Source organism: Cebus imitator, unplaced genomic scaffold (genome assembly GCF_001604975.1).
Source record: "Cebus imitator isolate Cc_AM_T3 unplaced genomic scaffold, Cebus_imitator-1.0 Scaffold491, whole genome shotgun sequence".
NCBI lineage: Eukaryota > Metazoa > Chordata > Mammalia > Primates > Cebidae > Cebus > Cebus imitator.
In genome coordinates this window covers 1,331,762-1,349,133 of record NW_016107806.1, presented here as the reverse complement: position 1 = coordinate 1,349,133, position 17,372 = coordinate 1,331,762, and the positions used below count along the sequence as shown (strand labels likewise).

The following is a 17,372-nucleotide window of genomic DNA, read 5'->3' as shown; positions in this document are numbered from 1 at the left end:
AAAAAAAAAAAAAAAAACAGAATCAATTATAGTGACTTTGTTCAACAGCAATAAAAAAGACAAGTGGAAATCTTTGATAACCAATGCTATCAAATTGTACCTCTAATTCAGCCTAACCCCACATCCTGAAAATAGTCACTAGCCTGGAATAAATAATTTATTCCAGGCCAATTAGCAGAGCCTGATTTCACTTGTTTTCTCCTATGACCATTATCCTCATAAAAAGGATGTAGTACACACAAATTTTAAGTATTTGCAAGCCGTGGTGAACAATCACCAAAAAAGTTCCTAACTTTACTTTGAGAAAATGGTGCTCTGCTTTAAGCTGTGTTGCCACTTGCTGCTTTTAGAACATTACTAGCCTCTCAACTGAGGACCCATGTCCTAGAACACTATAAGCACTCTACCGTGTCTGGGTTTCCTTCCAGAAGAACATTGATGGCTCTGTTGACATCTCCATTGCAGTCGTGCAAAGCAATTACACATTCATCCTGGTTCTTGCCCGTAATATCAATCAACTAAAAGAGAAAAAACAGCAACCATCATGAACAAGCTTATGCTCACATTCCCAATGAAAGGAAACTAGAGGAAGGAAAACAGTAGCAGCTGAGTTTGAAAAAAAAAGGGTTTAAAAAGCAAAAGATGAGGTCCGGGCACAGTGGCTCACGCCTGTAATCCCAGCACTTTGGGAGGCCAAGGTGGGTGGATGACCTGAGGTCAGGAGTTTGAGACCAGCCTGACCAACATGGTGAAACCCTGTCTCTACTAAAGATACAAAAATTAGCCAGGCGTGGTGGCAGGTGCCTGTAATCCCAGCAACTCGGGAGGCTGAAGCAGGAGAATCACTTTAACCCAGGAGGCATAAGTTGTAGTGAGCCAAGATCACAGCACTGCACTCCAGCCTGGGCCACAGAGCAAGACTCCATCTCAAAAAGAAATAATAATTAACAAATACAGAAAAAGGACGGAGAATTTGCCTAGCAGGTTTTCCGATTTTACCAGAACCCTACCCTCAAAAAGGAAAACATGTAGAATTTTGGTATTCTATTTCCAAAAACCAAATATTAACAACTGTTGTTCAAGGATGAGGTCAAAAGTATTTACAAAGCAATTAAGCATCAAATACAGAATCAAACTCTGAAACACACAGGCTTCAGCATACCATGAATTTCCACATTTCCTATATCCACAACAGCTCAGTTTCTACAAAATGATTATCAGCAATAGGCAACAGGTTAAAATGAAGATACAATTTCCAAACAAGGTTATCTATGCAAAGGGCTACAATAAACTGGGTGCAGTGGCTCACACTTGTAATCCCAGCACTTTGGGAGGCTGAGGCAAGCAGATCACCTGAAGTAGGGAGTTCGACACCAGTGAAGCCAACATGGTGAAACCCCATCTCTACTAAAAATATTAAAACTTAGCCGGGCATGGTGGTTCGCGCCTGAAATCCCAGCTACTAGGGAGGCTGAGGCAGGAGAACTGCTTGAACTCGGGAGGCAGGGGCTGCAGTGAGCCAAGATCATGCCACTGCACACCAGCCTGGGCGACTGTGTGAGATTTTGCCTCAAAAAAAAAAAGGGGGGGAGGGGGCTACAATAAATTAAAGGATGAAAGTACTTATTTATTGTCTTGACCTATTATATTTCAGACCAAAATTATTTCAGTAACTGTAATAGAAAGTAACTTGGCATCCATCTATGGTATTTGATTATGCCTTAATCCTGTATCTTTTCCCATAGCATACAGTAAATTAGTGACACACTCACTTGTTTCACCTTCTCCTCAAAGTCAGCATCATTATGGTCCGAAATCATCTGTGCAAGTCGAATTTGCTCTGCAGTGGCCTAGGAATTGAGATGAGATCAAGAAAGCATAATCTTGAGGCAACAGTTTAGAGAACAGGAACCTATTTCGCCAATCTCCACTGCCCCAATTTTCTTTACCTTGTTACAAATGAGCAAGTAATAAAACACCATTTCAGATGCTTACATCAGGGACAGGCGCGGTGGCTCACGCCTATAATTCCAGCACTTTGGGAGCCTGAGGCAGGCAGATCACCTGAGGTCAGTAGTTCAAGACCAGCCTGGCCAACATGGCAAAACCCAGTTTCTACTAAAAATACAAAAATTAGCTGGGCATGGTGGCACACACCTGTAGGTCCAGCCACTCAGGAGGCTGAGGCAGGAGAATTGTTTAAACCCAGGAGGAGGAAGTTGCAGTGAACAGAGATCACACCACTGCACTCCCTCCTAGGACCTAGACAGAGCAAGATTCTTCCTCAAAAAAAAAAAAAAAAAGCTTAAATCAGTAAAATGACAAGAAACTGAGTGAAACTGTTACAGAGAGGGCAGGGAGCTCATTCACCAATGTTCACAGTTAAAGGGACTTTCATCTTAGAATCACAGAACCCCTCGAAAACATCTTGTTAATTCACATAAATATAGTCACAAAGCCATGTGTAAACTCTGTTCCTATTTCTGTAACAACCAACACCATCCTCTCATTCCTAGGGCTGAGAATACTACAAGTCTGACAATAGACTCAATGTATCTTCTGTATATCCAGTGTATGTTAAAATATTAGGAATTTTACTGCCCCAATTAAGTATTATAATTCTACTAGAAATTCACTTGAAAATAGAGGTGAAAGAAAAATGCATAAGGGAAAAGTTCTAATCTTACATATTCAATTTAGCTGACCATAGTCAAATATAAGTAATTCATTCACATTACATACCAACCAACAGAAATCTGGTAAGAGAAACAAAACATATCTACATCAAAGTTAATATCCAAGAGGTTAATTTGCTCCTTAAGACTTAAAATTGAGCAATGTTCTATGGTGTCTCATTCAATTTTGAAGAAACATAGTGAAGTAGCCAGCTCCTCATGAGAAAGGAACAAACAGGTAAGGTCTCAATGGGACAAGAGAGGAAAATAAAAGACAAGTCAGGGAAAAGAGGAGCAAAGGATAAAATCTGGAATGGGAAAGGTTGGCTAGAGAGATATCAAAGTGAGGCCAGGCACAGTGGCTCATGCCTGTTATCCCAGCACTTTGGGAGGCCGAAGCAGGTGAATCACCTGAGGGCAGGAGTTTGAGACCACACTGGCCAATATGGTGAAACCCCATCTCTATTAAAAATACAAATATTAGCCGGGCACGGTGGCATGCATCTGTAATACCAGCTACTTAGGAAGCTGAGGCAGGAGAATTGCTTGAACTCAGGAGGCTGAGGGTGCAGCGAGCCGAGGTCACACCATTGCATGCAAGCCTGGATGACAGAATAAGACTCCATCTCAAAAAACAACAAAAAGATATCAAGGTGGAGGCCTAAGAAATAGAAAGGTATTGCTAAAATGGCCCAGATGAGAGAAGAGAAATGCTATCTTAAGAGTTATAGAGACGGGACCAGGCACAATGGCCCATGCCTGTAATCCCAACACTTTGGGAGGCCGAGGCGGACAGAATCACAAGGTCAAGAAATAAAGACTACTGTACTCTGGCCAACATTCTCTTTAGTAGAGAAACCCTGTCTCTAGTAAAAATGCAAAAATTAGCCGGGCGTGGCGGCAGGTGCCTGTAATCCCAACAACTCAGGAGGCTGAGGCAGAATGACTTGAACCCGGGAGGTGGAGGGTGCAATGAGCCAAGATCGTGCCACTGCACTCCAGCCTGGAGACGGAGTGAAACTCCGTCTAAAAGCAAAGAAAAAAAAAAAAGAGTTATAGAGCCAAGCACAGTGGCTCACACCTATAATCCCAGGAGTTCAAGAGCAGCCTGGGCGATGTGTGTAGCAAGACTCCTACCTCTACAAAAATGTTAATATTAACCTGACATGGTAGTGTGCACTGGTAGTGCCAGCTACTCAGGAGGCTAAGGCAGAAGGATCGCCTGAGCCCCAGAGGTTGAGGCTACAAATGAATGGTGACTGTGCCACTGTACTCTGATCAAGGCAAAGGGAGATACTGTCAAAAAAAAAAAAAAAAGATACAAGCACAGGACCCATAATAAAGTGCTAAACCTCATAATACATTATCAAACAAAAAAAAGTAAGCATTTTGCCTTACAGCATGTCATGAAAGTTATCAGGACCTAAGTTAAAAAAAAAGCCAAGGACTAGAAAACAAAAATAAGAACCTAAATCAACAGTTCAAAGCACAGAATAATGCTGTACTGCATGGAAACCAGTATCTGCCAGCAATGCTATCCACCAATCCATATGCCTTGGGTTATTTACCTGTGGCCGCTGCTTGTGCTGTGTCTGGTTTTGGTTCTGAGGTTGTTCCCAGTTTCCCCGGGCTCGGTTAGTGCCCACCGACGTCATCATTTACAGTATATACAAATAACAGTATTTACAAGGTAGAATACTGAAAGATTTAAAAAGAAAATTAGGTATTAAATACAGGCAAAATGTTTTTAACTCTTTCATCAGCACCTTCACCACCAAACACTTTCACTTCTTCAAAGGAACAAATCAAGACTCACTTATTCTTACAACATAATTAGCTTGATAAATTCCTTAAGGAGCTATGGCTGTTAATCCATTTTTATGTAACAAGAAATGTATAAAGCACATGCGATAGATTTTTTAAAGAAGTTACAGCACAGTTTGATTACTAGTCCCCTATAAGCAGACTTTACATTTAGCTAATAATCAAAAGCCTTTTATATAGGTGCAAATATAAAGTACCTTTGACAGAAGAAGGATAATCAGTAAAGTCTAGAAACAAAAGCCTTCCAGGAAGAAGATCAGTCTACACTCCAGAGAAATAATTTTAAGCACTGTATTCAATCACCTAAGAAAACAGCCTTACCTGCCTTACAACCCTTTTTATGTAAGTTGCATGTGACCTCCATTGCTTGGGAAAGGGCAAGTTCAAGTCTAGACACTTCTTTCTCCCTCAAGTTTCATCTCTCAGTATGCTATGGGTTTGTATTGTATTTGTCGGGTTTTTTGTTTTTTTAAACCACAGCCTTCAACAGTGTATTGGCCCCAATGACTTTGTCCAGAGTATCAGTTCTCTGGATAATAATTCCAACACGCTGCTTTTACAGGTGCTTCTCTTGGTCTCCTAGTACATGCTTTCAAGAAACCAGAATGGTATTACCCTCCGCCACTCACCTTAATATACAGGGAATCTCACATTTGTCTCAAACCAAAAGCATATAGCACAAAGTTTTATTTGGAAGAAAGGGCTTCTAGGAAATCATGTTAAACTTAAGACATTAATGCAGGCAAGATGACTTAGTTGAGTCTTTGAAGAGACAGAGAACACACAGGACCTTCCCCAAACCAGAATATAGTTTTTGTTATAAGACTTCTAATAAAAAGGATTCTACTGAATTCAAGTTCCCTTACTTCATACTTTGTTTTATAATACAATCTCAGCTGCTGCATTTAGTGAAAAAGAAAACACTCATCATATGATAGAGTGTTCAAAATAATAGGTTACTCTGCATTTATTCCCTTCCAAAGAGGACAAGTTTATACTTTTCTGCTCCATATTTAATTTTTCTTGTTAATGAAACCTTATTATACAGCATAATTCTAGACTGCCCAGAGATATTGCTGGATTTGAGTGGGAGGAAGGACTTCTAAAGAAATATGCAAGGATTAACTATTAGGGAAGTGAATTTCATCTGACTTTCTTGGATGTCACAGAGAAAGTAAACTTTTTCTGTGAATAAATTCTTCACCAAGTTGTGTCAATAAGTTGCATAGGAGAAATATTTAAGGCAGCTTCCTCGGGTAATTTTAACCCATCATCTTTTCCCCCTACATATATGGGTATACAAAGGCCCAGCATTACTTGCTAGACGGTAGCCCATTTTCCCAGGTTAGCATTAGAGTCAAGTTTCAACTTTACAAAAAAAACCAAGTTGTTTTACCAAGTACCCCTGAATCCAAATCAACAAGACGATATATACACATATATGTGCATATTTATCAAGTCTAGAGGAAAACTATTTTGTTTTAAAATTGGCTCTAAGATGGTTTCTAATACAGCATAGTCATCTCCATCCCACTACTGTAACTTACAAATACTGTTTCCTACTCCACATGTGATAACAATTTGTGAGGTTAAGTTATATTGCAGGTATAAACTGCATGACTAGCTATACATGACTGCATATACCGTACCAGTCAGATGTAAACATATTAAAAAGTCATCTTGAAAGACAGAATTAACCAGAAAAGAAAAAAAAAAAATCCTCCTATCACTCTTGCTGGTAACATTTCCTTCTTACAAGTGTTTCGAAATGTGACTAAGAAAATTTTACCACCTATTAGTAACAACACTCAGCAACAGGTCAAAAGTTAGTGATCTGGAACGGATCACTTGAAGGCACAAAATTAGTAGCAAGCAGAGCTATACCCAGAATTATCACACTGGAGGTGAAGATTCTTGTCACTTACTCTTTCTTAGAAAATAAAAAGATCTAGGGAAGTATGGTAAGAAGTATTGGAGACCAAGGAAGTAGTGCGAGAGTAAATACAGGTTTCAACACAGGAGTGCCCTTAACTCTTTTTGGAAAACCAGCTACTTAAAAAAATAGCCAGAGAAATTTCACTGAAAAAACTAAATAACAAATATTTATTGAGTATCTACTATGTGTCCAATACTTCAGGAAAATACAAAAGCAGTATGACTTGGTAGCTGCCCTCAGGGAGCTTACAATCTAATTTTAGAAACAATTCAGAAACTGAAGCTGGACTAGGTTTGGTAAAACTTGCTACCCTAACAGAGCAACTAATTTCTGTAGATGCTTTGTTGAAATGGACCCTGCATCCCCTTCTCCACCACCTTGAAATCTAGTTAGTAAGAGTACTTCCCAGTTAGGACATAGCAAGGAGGAGCTTTAAAGATCAAAAACAACAGGGGACATTTTTAGGCCTTTCATCACTAATTTACGTGCCAGCAATACTTCCCATTCACAAAGGAAACAATCATTGGGACAGTCTAATCTTTAAGGACAATGGTGTCAGATCTCAAAGCGGTTTTAAATGCTTTCTCTATAACCATTGGGATAGTCTAATCTCTAAGGACAATGGTCCCAGATCTCAAAGCAGTTTTATCAACTGATACACAGACAAAATGTTTTAATTCTCTAGTAATGCTGGTTACTAGCAATGCCCATCACCTCCCAGCAAGTCACATCGGGTATCCCCCAAACAGGATATGGGGCGGAGGAAGGCAGGATGGGAGAGAAGACAAAAAAAGGATTTCTCCATGTAATAATCAGGGAGAGTCAAAGGCAAAAACGTTAACAATAACAACAAAAACGCCTGTTACTGTGGTGTTTTTCTTTCCACAACATCCTACACCAGAGGTGGCTACATTTCAAGAATGATGGAAAAGGAGCAGTCTCCAGTTTGTGACATCAGTTTGCAAAGCAATTTAAGGGCTGTCCACAAGGTGAAGGGTTTGAAGAAATTGGGCATTCCTGTCCCATTATGAGAAGCGTGAACAAATAACCCAGTGCTCTAGTGACGTCCCTAAAGCGTAATACACCCTATGGGGGCCTCCATGTCCAGCTCCCAAATAACATCATAATTGTTTGGGGTACCCCAAACTACGGTATAAACAGTAAACTAAAGACAGCAGCAAAAACATATTCCAAGAACTGGGTTGGTGAGAAAGAAGGGAAGGTAATAAGAAGAGCTGACAAAGAGCCTGGAAACAGAGGGGGGACGCAAGCCCACGCGTGGAGGATGGGAGGCTCAGCCCCCTCAGCGCCACATCGAGAGCCCACGGGGCCAATCTCCTCCCTACCTCCCAGTTGGAACAAATTAATCCTTCGCACACCAAACTGAGGGCCACATGGGGGAGTCTGGGGCAGCTCCACCCCATCGCCCGCCCTCCCCCCAGCCACCCCCAAACCAGGCCGGATCCGGATCAGAGGAGGCCCGCAGTGGGTGGAAAGGGAGGAGGCCCTCTCCTCCGCAGGCACCGGCCGGGGTAAAGAGAGGGCCCTACCTCAGGCAAGGCCCAGGCCTCGCTCGCTCGCGCTCTTTCTCGCTCTCCCCTCTCAGGCTCTAGCCGCATGGCCCCCCCCTCCTACGGCTGCTACAAGCCCCGCCCCGGCCACGCTCCCAAATCGAGGCCCCGGCTCTGGCGCGGCCCACTAGGCCGCGAACCCAACCATAAACAAAACCTCCAGCGGCCGACTCAACGGGGGGGCGCCAGGGCTCGCATGACTAGGAGGGGGGTGTACAGTGGGGGAACACACGGTGCGGGGGGGCCTACCGAGGGAGGGGGATACGGCGGGGGCAGGGGAGAAAAGAGGGAGGGTAAAAGGGGGATCGCGGATTTAAAGGGGCCGCGGACAATACCCGGCCCCGCCGCGCTGCCGCTGCCGCCGCTGCTGCCACCAACGCCGCTGCGCTCCCAACTTTACCTCAGTCTCCTCCACACTGACACCCCGGGCCGCGCCGCCCCTGTCACGTGATATAAGATTCCCTGTTCCCCACCCCCTCCCTCCTTTTCCCTCTCGCGCTCGCTCTCGCGCCTTCCCCCGCCCACTTGCCTTCCTGCGTCCCCCGGCGCGTGACGCTAAAAGTGGCGCGCACGCAAACGTGCGCGTGCCGCCACGCCACGAGACACCTCTTTCCGGCTCCGCGAGTCCGCCCCGCCTCCTTCACGGCGGCCCCGCCTCCACCACGTGACGCACAGATGGCCGACGCTTCCTCTTCCTGTCGTAGTTCAGTGTCTCAGCGCTCGAGGCTCCCGGGTGCTATTGCATGCCTCAGTCACGTGTCAGGGGTAAGCTAGAAGGCGTCGTTCTCCTTTCCCAGCCCCCCTGCCCGTCCGCCATGTTTTCAGGCCGAGTCTGGCTTGGTGTTCCCTCGTAAGGAAATGGCCGGGGAGCTCCAGGGGACCCGGGCGCCGTCGCTTCGGCGGAGCCTGGGCTGACCAGCCAGGACAACGGGGTAAACCCGATCTGCGCGAGGTAGGGAGGCCATGGCGTCCGGCAGTAACTGGCTATCCGGGGTGAATGTCGTGCTGGTGATGGCCTACGGGAGCCTGGTGAGGAGATTCCCCCACCCCATTTCTGCTGTTGCATCTTACCCAGTAGAGACCCTCCTCTTGAGCTGTTCCCCATTTTCATTCTCCACCCACTCACCTGCGCCTTTCTGGGCTTTGACTCCTATTCCCAGAGTAGGTGGGAGTTTAAGTCGCCGACTGGGACCAACCTGCCCCTCGCTGTTGGCCTAGAACCCTCCCTCTAACGCTAGAGCACAGACCCCGCGCCTCCCTGCATCCGGCTTATCAGATCCACCCCCATCATAACGGCCTTACTGTGCCCCAAGTTTTACCCTGAAGCATTCCTGAGAGCCGGAATCTGGGGATTTGGAATGATGGCATGCTATTATAAAAAAAAAAAAAAAAAAAAAAAAAGTCTTATTAAAGGATTTTTACGTCTTTTTGCACAGGTGTTTGTACTGCTATTTATTTTTGTGAAGAGGCAAATCATGCGCTTTGCAATGAAATCTCGAAGGGGACCTCATGTCCCTGTGGGACACAATGNCCCGATCTGCGCGAGGTAGGGAGGCCATGGCGTCCGGCAGTAACTGGCTATCCGGGGTGAATGTCGTGCTGGTGATGGCCTACGGGAGCCTGGTGTTTGTACTGCTATTTATTTTTGTGAAGAGGCAAATCATGCGCTTTGCAATGAAATCTCGAAGGGGACCTCATGTCCCTGTGGGACACAATGCCCCCAAGGTAGGTCCTTAGGGCACAAATTAAACATACTTCTCTGGATCTTTTAGGGACAAGAATGAGATTTCCTCTGCCTTTAGTGATGACTTTAATTCTTATGTTTCTTTGCGTGCGCTTGTCCTTGTACGTACTTAGTTGAGCAGGCACTGTGCGCTTTGGAACTTGGCTTGCCTGCTCACTGCTGTGGCAAGCATGTGGCTCACTCAGGAACTTCTGTTTCTGTATCTGCAGAATAAAGGCTTGGATCGAAGTTCCCAACTCTTTGTAGTAAAATATTTCCCAGTTCATCTTAAACTACCCAGTGTTTTTTGTTTTATTTTGTTTTAGGATGGGTTTGAGATAATCATTAAGGTTAACCGGAGAGCAATGAGAAGAGTTACCTTTACATGACTTTAGACTTACAAATCATCTAATTCCACCATTCGTGTTACCAACAAGTCCAAGAAAAGGAAGCAGTTTACCAGAAGACATAGAGGAAAGCGAATAACCCCAGTGGTCTTTTATCTTTTTCTATACCTTCTCATTAGGTGATTGTCTTCCTTTCCTTGGCTTTACCTACAGATGAAATTTTCTCTATCCCAGAACTCTTTCCTGAGTTCCATACATACATAGCCAACTGACTACTTGACATTTTCACTTAGATTTCTAATAAACATGTCAAACCCAACATATGTGAACCAGAACTCTTGATACCCCACTGCCACACTCATTCTGTTTCTTTAGTCTTTCACTTTTCGGTAAGACACCCGCTTCCCTAACCAACCTCCTTTTGCGTGGCTCTCCCCAGATCACTGGGACCCAGCTCCACTGGCTGAATTTTCCACTCTTGTTCCTGTGACCTGGAATGGTCTTCACTTGGCTGACTCATTCATTCTTTTCATCTTAGCTTAAATGTTACTTCCAAAAAAGGAATGCTTATGACCTATTTTAAAGTATGTTCCCCGTCTCTATTTTCACATGGTCCTCTGATTTTTTCTTCATAGCATTTACCATATTTTTTTTATGTTTGTGCATTTGTTTAAAACATGCCTCTCTCTTTTGCTAGACCCTAAGCTTCAAGAATGCAGGCATCATGCCAGTTTTGATCACGACTGTAAAGCTGGGACCTACACATAGTAGGTACTCAGTAATTTCTTGTTGAATGATAAACGGTTTAGTTGTAGAGCTAGAGCTCATGACTCCCTCAACTCCTAGAGCACTGTAGTTTCTTTAACCATTGCTATTAACCTTCCCCTGTTTGTTCTTTGCTAACATGCTACATGGAAAGGCTCTAGGAGGGTGTCCTGGCCTGAAACCTTAACAGTCCTCCTGCCTGCCTCATGAGAGAGACATACAGTTAGTTTCTTGCACAACATGAACCAATCAAAACTTTGGGTATTTAGGGGTTCCTTAGTCTAGTTGAGAGCAATGTTCCTTTTACTTTAAAAAAGTTTTCTGGCTGGGCATAGTGGCTCACGTCTGTAATCCCAGCACTTTGGGAGGCCAAGGCGGGCCGATCACTAGGTCAAGAGATTGAGACCATCCTGGCCAACATGGCGAAACCCGTCTCTCCTAAAAATACAAAAATTAGCTGGGCGTGGTGGCACACGCTTGTAGTCCCAGTTACTCGGGAGGCTGAGACAGGAGAATTGCTTGAAACCAGGAGGCAGAGGTTGCAGTGAGCTAAGATCGCGCCACTGCACTCCAGCCTGGTGCCTGGCAATGGAGCGAGACTCTGTCTCAAAAAAAAAAGTTTTCTAAATTCTCAACCATTGCCAGTGAAAATATAAATTAGTAAAACGACTTTGGAAAATAACTGGGCATTGTTTTGTAAGATTGCACATGTACCTAATCCATGGTCCAGCAGTTCCTCTCCTACCATAGAGAAATTAATTTTTGCTTATCTGTACCAGGAAACATGTACAAGGTTATTCATTGTGGCATTATTCATAATGTTTGAAGAGGAAACTTAATTCAGATGTCCACTTTAAAATGATTATATGGACTGAGTGCAGTGGCTCACACTGGTAGTCCTAGCACTTTGGGAGGCTGAGGCCAGAGTATCACGTGAACCCAGGAGTTATAGCAGTGAGCTAGGATTGCACCAATGCACTCCAGCATGGGCAAGAGCAAAACCTTGTCTCTAAAAAATAGATATAGCGGTATATTCATATTCTGGAATAGTGTAAGGAATGAAAATAAACTGAAGATAAATATATAAAGACAAATCCTCAAAATATTTTTGAAAGAAAAAAAACTGCAAACATAAATGAATCTCAAAAACATGCTGAGTGGGCCGGGCATGGTGGCTCACACCTGTAATCCCAGCACTTTGGGAGGCCAGGGTGGGCAGATCACATGAGGTCAGTAGTTCAAGACCAGACCAGTCAACATGGTGAAACTCCATCTCTACTAAAAATACAAGAAAAAGATTAGCCCAGCATGGTGGTGCACACCTGTAATCCCAACTACTCGGGACACTGAGGCAGAAGAATGCCTTGAACCCAGATGGTGGAGGTTGCAGTGAGCCTAGATCATACCACTCTACTCCAACCTGGGAGATGAGTGACACTCCATCTCACCAAAAAAAAAAAAAAAATTCTGAGTGAAAAAAGCCAAACTGCCATTCACAAAAGAATATATATACTGTATGCTTCCACCCCATTTATAGGAAATTCTAGAACAGGCATAACTGTAAAAGAGAGTATATCATGTTGCCTGGGCTGGGAGAGGGGCAATTTGCAGGTAATGAAAATACTCTTTATTTTGATTGACATGATGGTGAAGGGGGTATGTTCATTTGTCAAACTCAGTTTATATCCCTAAAATGAATGCATTTTATTATATGTAAATTAAACCTCAAAAGCATATTTTAAAAATTTCGCCAGGCACAGTGGCTCATGCCTGTAAACCCAGCACTTTGGGATGCCAAGGCAGGTGGATCACCTGAAGTCGGGAGTTGGAGACCAGCCTGGCCAACATGGTGAAACCTCGTTTCTACTAAAATTGCAAAAAAATTACCTGGGCCTGGTGACATGTTCCTGTAATCCCAGATACTTGGGAGGCTGAGGGCAGGAGAATCACTTGAGCCTGGGGCCTGGGAAGTCGAGGTTGCAGTGAGCAGAGATCGCACCATTGCACTCCAGCCTGGGTGACAGAGTGAGACTCCATCTCAAAAAAAAAAAATTTAAGGCCAGATGTGGTGGCTCACACCTGTAATCCTGGCACTTTGGGAATCTGAAGCAGGCAGATCACTTGAGGTCAGGAGTTTGAGACCAGCCTGGCCAATATGGTGAAACACCGTCTCTAGTAAAAATGCAAAAATTAGCCAGGCGTGTTGGGTCACGCCTGTAGTTCCAGCTACTTGGGAGGCTGAGGCAGGAGGATCACTTGAGCTTGGGAGGTGGAGGTTACAGTGAGCCATTGCACTCCAACCTGGGTGACAGTGTGACCTTGTCTCAAAAAAAAATTTTATTTTTAAACAAGTTGCAGAGGAATTCTTATTTCTCCATTTGTATCAAGTTCAAAACCAGGCAAAGCAAGGCATCTTGTTAGGGTGAAATGATAAAACGATGAAGTGTATGAGGACTATTGACAAGTTAAGGTTTGGGGTGGGGTGCATTCAATGAGGGATGGGCACACAAGACTTCAAAGTTTGTGGTAATGTTCCATTGCATAAACTGGATATTGGGTATAGGTGTTCATTCTTATGATTTTTATAATTATTTGAAATTATATATATGTTATCTGTATTCTGTGTATGTTATGTTTCACAATGGAAATTTCTCAAAAGTTACAACAAAAAATTTATTTCCTGGGGCTCTTAGGTAACCATCTTAGGTAAGAGAGATTGATATCAAACTGAAAATAGTAGTTGCTGCTGGGTAACTGAGGGGTGGTACCTTTAGTATCTTTTAAATTTTTATTCCATAGATTTGACTTGCGTATTTTAAAAGTTAGATACGTGTTTTTTGTTTTTTTTTGTTTTTTTTTTCTTTAAAGTAGCCTCTACCCAGGTACACAACTGTAATCCCAGCTGCTCAGAAGGCTAAGGCAAGAGAGGCTGAGCACAGTGGCTCACACCTGTAATTCCAGCACTTCGGGAATCCGAGGCAGGCGGATCAGTTGAGGTCAGGAGTTTGAGACCAGCCTGGCCAATATGGTGAAACACCGTTTCTACTAAAAATACAAAAATTAGCTGGGCGTGGTGGTACGCGCCTGTGATCGCAGCTACTCGGGAGGCTGAGGCAGGAGGATAGCTTGAACTTGGGAGGTGGAGGTTGCAGTGAGCCAAGATTGCGCCTCTGTACTTCAGCCTGGGTGACAGAGCAAGACTGTCTCCAAAAAAAAAAAATTTAGAAATAATGTTGATGCTATAGAGCTTGAAGGAATTCTAGCATGTTAAAAGTTCTAGCTTAGAGATATTGGAGAACCCAATCACATTCTTTCCTAAATTCTTACCTCTTAATCTGGTCGTTTTATTAACTACATACAAATTGTCTATTTCTGTTGTCTTAGTTGTTCATTAACTCTGCCCCATTTTCAGAATGGTAGAAAGCAGAGTGCAGGGTAAATGATTGTGTATTCTTTTCTTTATGTGAACAGGACTTGAAAGAGGAGATTGATATTCGACTATCCAGGGTTCAGGATATCAAGTATGAACCCCAGCTCCTTGCAGATGATGATGCTAGACTACTACAGCTGGAAACCCAGGGAAATCAAAGTATGTGGCAAGCTCTTGGAGGGAATGCTTCAGTGAGGACTCCCACAAGTCCAGAATTCCTTTTCTCTCCAAGCTGTCAAAAGCTGCTGGCAAAGCCTTAGTTATTCCTGTTACTGGATATATGCCAGATGCAGACGCCATTTATTAGCTTGCTGGAATTTGGGGAATTTTTGTTTTGTTTTGTTTTGTTTTTTGTTTTTGAGATGGAGTTTGCTCTTGCTGCCCAGGCTGGAGTGCAATGGTGCAATCTTGACTCATTGCAACCTCCACCCGCTGGGTTCGAGCGATTCTCCTGTCTCAGCCTCCCAAGTAGCTGGGATTACAGGAATGCGCCACCACACCCAGCTAATTTTGTATTTTTAGTAGATACAATATGGTTTCACCATGTTGGTCAGGCTGGTCTTAAACTCCTGGCCTCAGGTGATTTGCCTGCCTCGGCCTCGTAAAGTGCTGGGATTACAGGCATGGGCCACCATGCCCGGCCTGGGGAATCTTTAGGTTTATGCCTAACACCAGTCTTTTCCTCAACAGGTTGCTACAACTATCTGTATAGGATGAAAGCTCTGGATGCCATCCGTGCCTCTGGTAAGGGCTAACTGACAGGGTCCGTTCTAGGATCCTGAAACCGCACCTAGGGAACAGAGTAATGAACCCACTTTATATGGTAAAATTTGTCATTTCTGCACATCCCTGGTTAGTAGGAATTCTTGGAGTTTTGAAAGTACTGGATTCGAGTTTTTGCTGAAGGAAATGATATAAGCAGATTATTCTCCGAAGATTCTGGGTGTTTTGTTTTTTAAAGTTCTTGATATCTTTAGTTTTATGAAGTGGATGGTGGTAATTTGCTTGTTTTTCCGCAGAGGATAGGTGACGTCGCCTTTTTCACTAAGCTCAAGATAGATTGTTCTTGAATTTTTTCCGTTCTGTCAACACTTGTCGTATATGCCCTGTCTCAAACACAGTTTATATCTTAAAGCTAGGATGGGTAAGCAGGATGGTAAAACATATGATGACACCATCATGTGCCATTGATTAGCTTACAGCTGTATTGCCACCACCAAATGACCACTCAGACGGCTTTATACCTTTGGTTTCATTAATTAGAATCTCCCGCTCATTCAACTCACTCGTTTCATTACACCTATTTCTTTTTTATTTTTGAGATGGAGTCTTGCTCTGTCACCCAGGCTGGAGTGCAGTGCCATAATCTTGGCTGACCACAACCTCTGCCTCAGCCTCCTGAGTAGCTGGGATTACAGGCACCTGCCACCATGCCTAGTTAATTTTTGCATTTTTAGTAGAGATGGGGTTTCACCACCTTGGCCAGGCTGGTCTCAAACTTCTGACCTCAGGTGATCTGCTAGCCCCAGCCTCCCAAAGTGTTGGAATTACAGGCGTGAGCCACTGTGCCCAGCCTCATTAGACCTATTTCTAAGTTTGGGGAATTAACTAGAAAGACTAAAGAATGGGGCGGGTACAGTGGTTCATGCCTCTAATTCCAGCACCTTGGGAGGCTGAGGCACACAGATCACATGAGGCCAGGAGTTCAAGACCAACCTGGGGAAGAAGATGAAACTCTTTTGTATTTTTGTCTCTACTAAAGTGCATGGTGGCCGGGCACGGTGGCTCACGCCTGTAATCCCAGCACTTTGGGAGGCTGAGGCGGGTGGATCACGAGGTCAAGAGATTGAGACCATCCTGGTCAACATGGTGAAACCCCGTCTCTACTAAAAAATACAAAAAATTAGCTGGGCATGGTGGCGCGTGCTTGTAATCCCAGCTACTCAGGAGGCTGAGGCAGGAGAATTGCCTGAACCCAGGAGGCGGAGGTTGCGGTGAGCCGAGATCGCTCCATTGCACTCCAACCTGGGGAACAAGAAAGAAACTCCGTCTCAAAAAAAAAAAAGTGCATGGTGGTGCACATCTGTAATCCCAGCTAATCGGGAGGGTGAGACCAGAGACTTGCTTGAACCTAGGAGGCAGAGGTTGCAGTGAGCCAAGATAACTGCCACTATACTCTAGCCTGTGTGACAGAGCAAGACTCCATCTCAAAAAAAATAAAGAAAGAAAGAATGAGGGAAGGGTTAGCCAGGCATGGTGGTGTATGCCTGTAATCCTAGCTATTCGGGAAGCTGAGACAGGAGAATCTCTTGAACCCCAGAGGTGGAGGTTGCAGTAAGCCAAGATTGCACCACTGCACTCCATCCTGGACAACAGAGCAAGACTGTCTCAAAAAAAAAAAAAGAACGAGAGAAGGGATATCATTGTGCTATTTTCTCCACAGAGATCCCATTTCATTCTGAAGGCCGGCATCCCCGTTCCTTAATGGGCAAGAATTTCCGCTCCTACCTGCTAGATCTACGAAACACTAGTACCCCTTTCAAGGGTGTACGCAAAGCCCTCATTGATACCCTGTTGGATGGCTATGAAACAGCCCGCTATGGGACAGGGGTAAGCCAGTTTTTTCTTCCAGGCACTGAAGGGATGCATCAGACTGAGAGATCCTTATTCTTCCTTTCTCTTTCCTAAGGTCTTTGGCCAGAATGAGTACCTACGCTATCAAGAGGCCCTGAGTGAGCTGGCCACTGTGTGAGTTTGGAGGGGAACATGTCAAAGGGAGCTAGTACAATAGTGTTAGACTGTTCCCAAAGTGCAATGACCTTCATAAAGCAATATGAACAAAATCATGATACCATAAGAGTTGTCAGGTTCTAGGCTATTAGATTAGTCTCTTACATTAGAAAGCAGATGCAACTGTACAAGATAACTTTCTACTTTGTGTGTATTTTCCTTGTCTTTTGTTTGGTCCAATAAAATGTCAAAATTGAGGCCGGGCGCGGTGGCTCAAGCCTGTAATCCCAGCACTTTGGGAGGCCGAGGCGGGTGGATCACGAGGTCAAGAGATCGAGACCATCCTGGTCAACATGGTGAAACCCCGTCTC

At 44.1% G+C, this 17,372-nt stretch overlaps 2 protein-coding genes across 39 annotated transcripts in view; one reads left to right on the top strand and one right to left on the bottom strand.

Moving 5' to 3' along the window:
- UBAP2L (ubiquitin associated protein 2 like) overlaps positions 1–9,429 on the bottom strand; it is a 59,753-nt gene extending 50,324 nt beyond the window's left edge. For 25 of the 37 annotated variants that reach the window (XM_037733038.1, XM_037733048.1, XM_037733040.1 and 22 more), the window contains exons 1-4: positions 8,342–8,533; positions 4,244–4,373; positions 1,773–1,850; positions 408–518 (exon numbers count right to left, since the gene is read on the bottom strand). In XM_037733038.1, coding sequence (XP_037588966.1) covers positions 408–518; positions 1,773–1,850; positions 4,244–4,333 — 279 coding nt within the window. In that variant the 5' untranslated portion in view covers positions 4,334–4,373; positions 8,342–8,533. Of the gene's footprint in view, positions 1–407; positions 519–1,772; positions 1,851–4,243; positions 4,374–7,985; positions 8,184–8,341; positions 8,534–9,132 lie in introns of those variants that run through there. The other 12 variants (XM_017513376.2, XM_017513368.2, XM_017513371.2 and 9 more) reach the window with 5 other exon arrangements.
- Positions 8,684–17,372, top strand: part of CUNH1orf43 (chromosome unknown C1orf43 homolog) — a 14,542-nt gene continuing 5,853 nt past the window's right edge. The window contains exons 1-6 of one of the 2 annotated variants that reach the window (XM_017513388.2): positions 8,684–8,958; positions 9,553–9,629; positions 14,313–14,430; positions 14,962–15,015; positions 16,715–16,881; positions 16,961–17,019. In XM_017513388.2, coding sequence (XP_017368877.1) covers positions 9,564–9,629; positions 14,313–14,430; positions 14,962–15,015; positions 16,715–16,881; positions 16,961–17,019 — 464 coding nt within the window. In that variant the 5' untranslated portion in view covers positions 8,684–8,958; positions 9,553–9,563. Of the gene's footprint in view, positions 8,959–9,552; positions 9,732–14,312; positions 14,431–14,961; positions 15,016–16,714; positions 16,882–16,960; positions 17,020–17,372 lie in introns of both variants that reach the window. The other variant, XM_017513385.2, reaches the window with a different exon arrangement.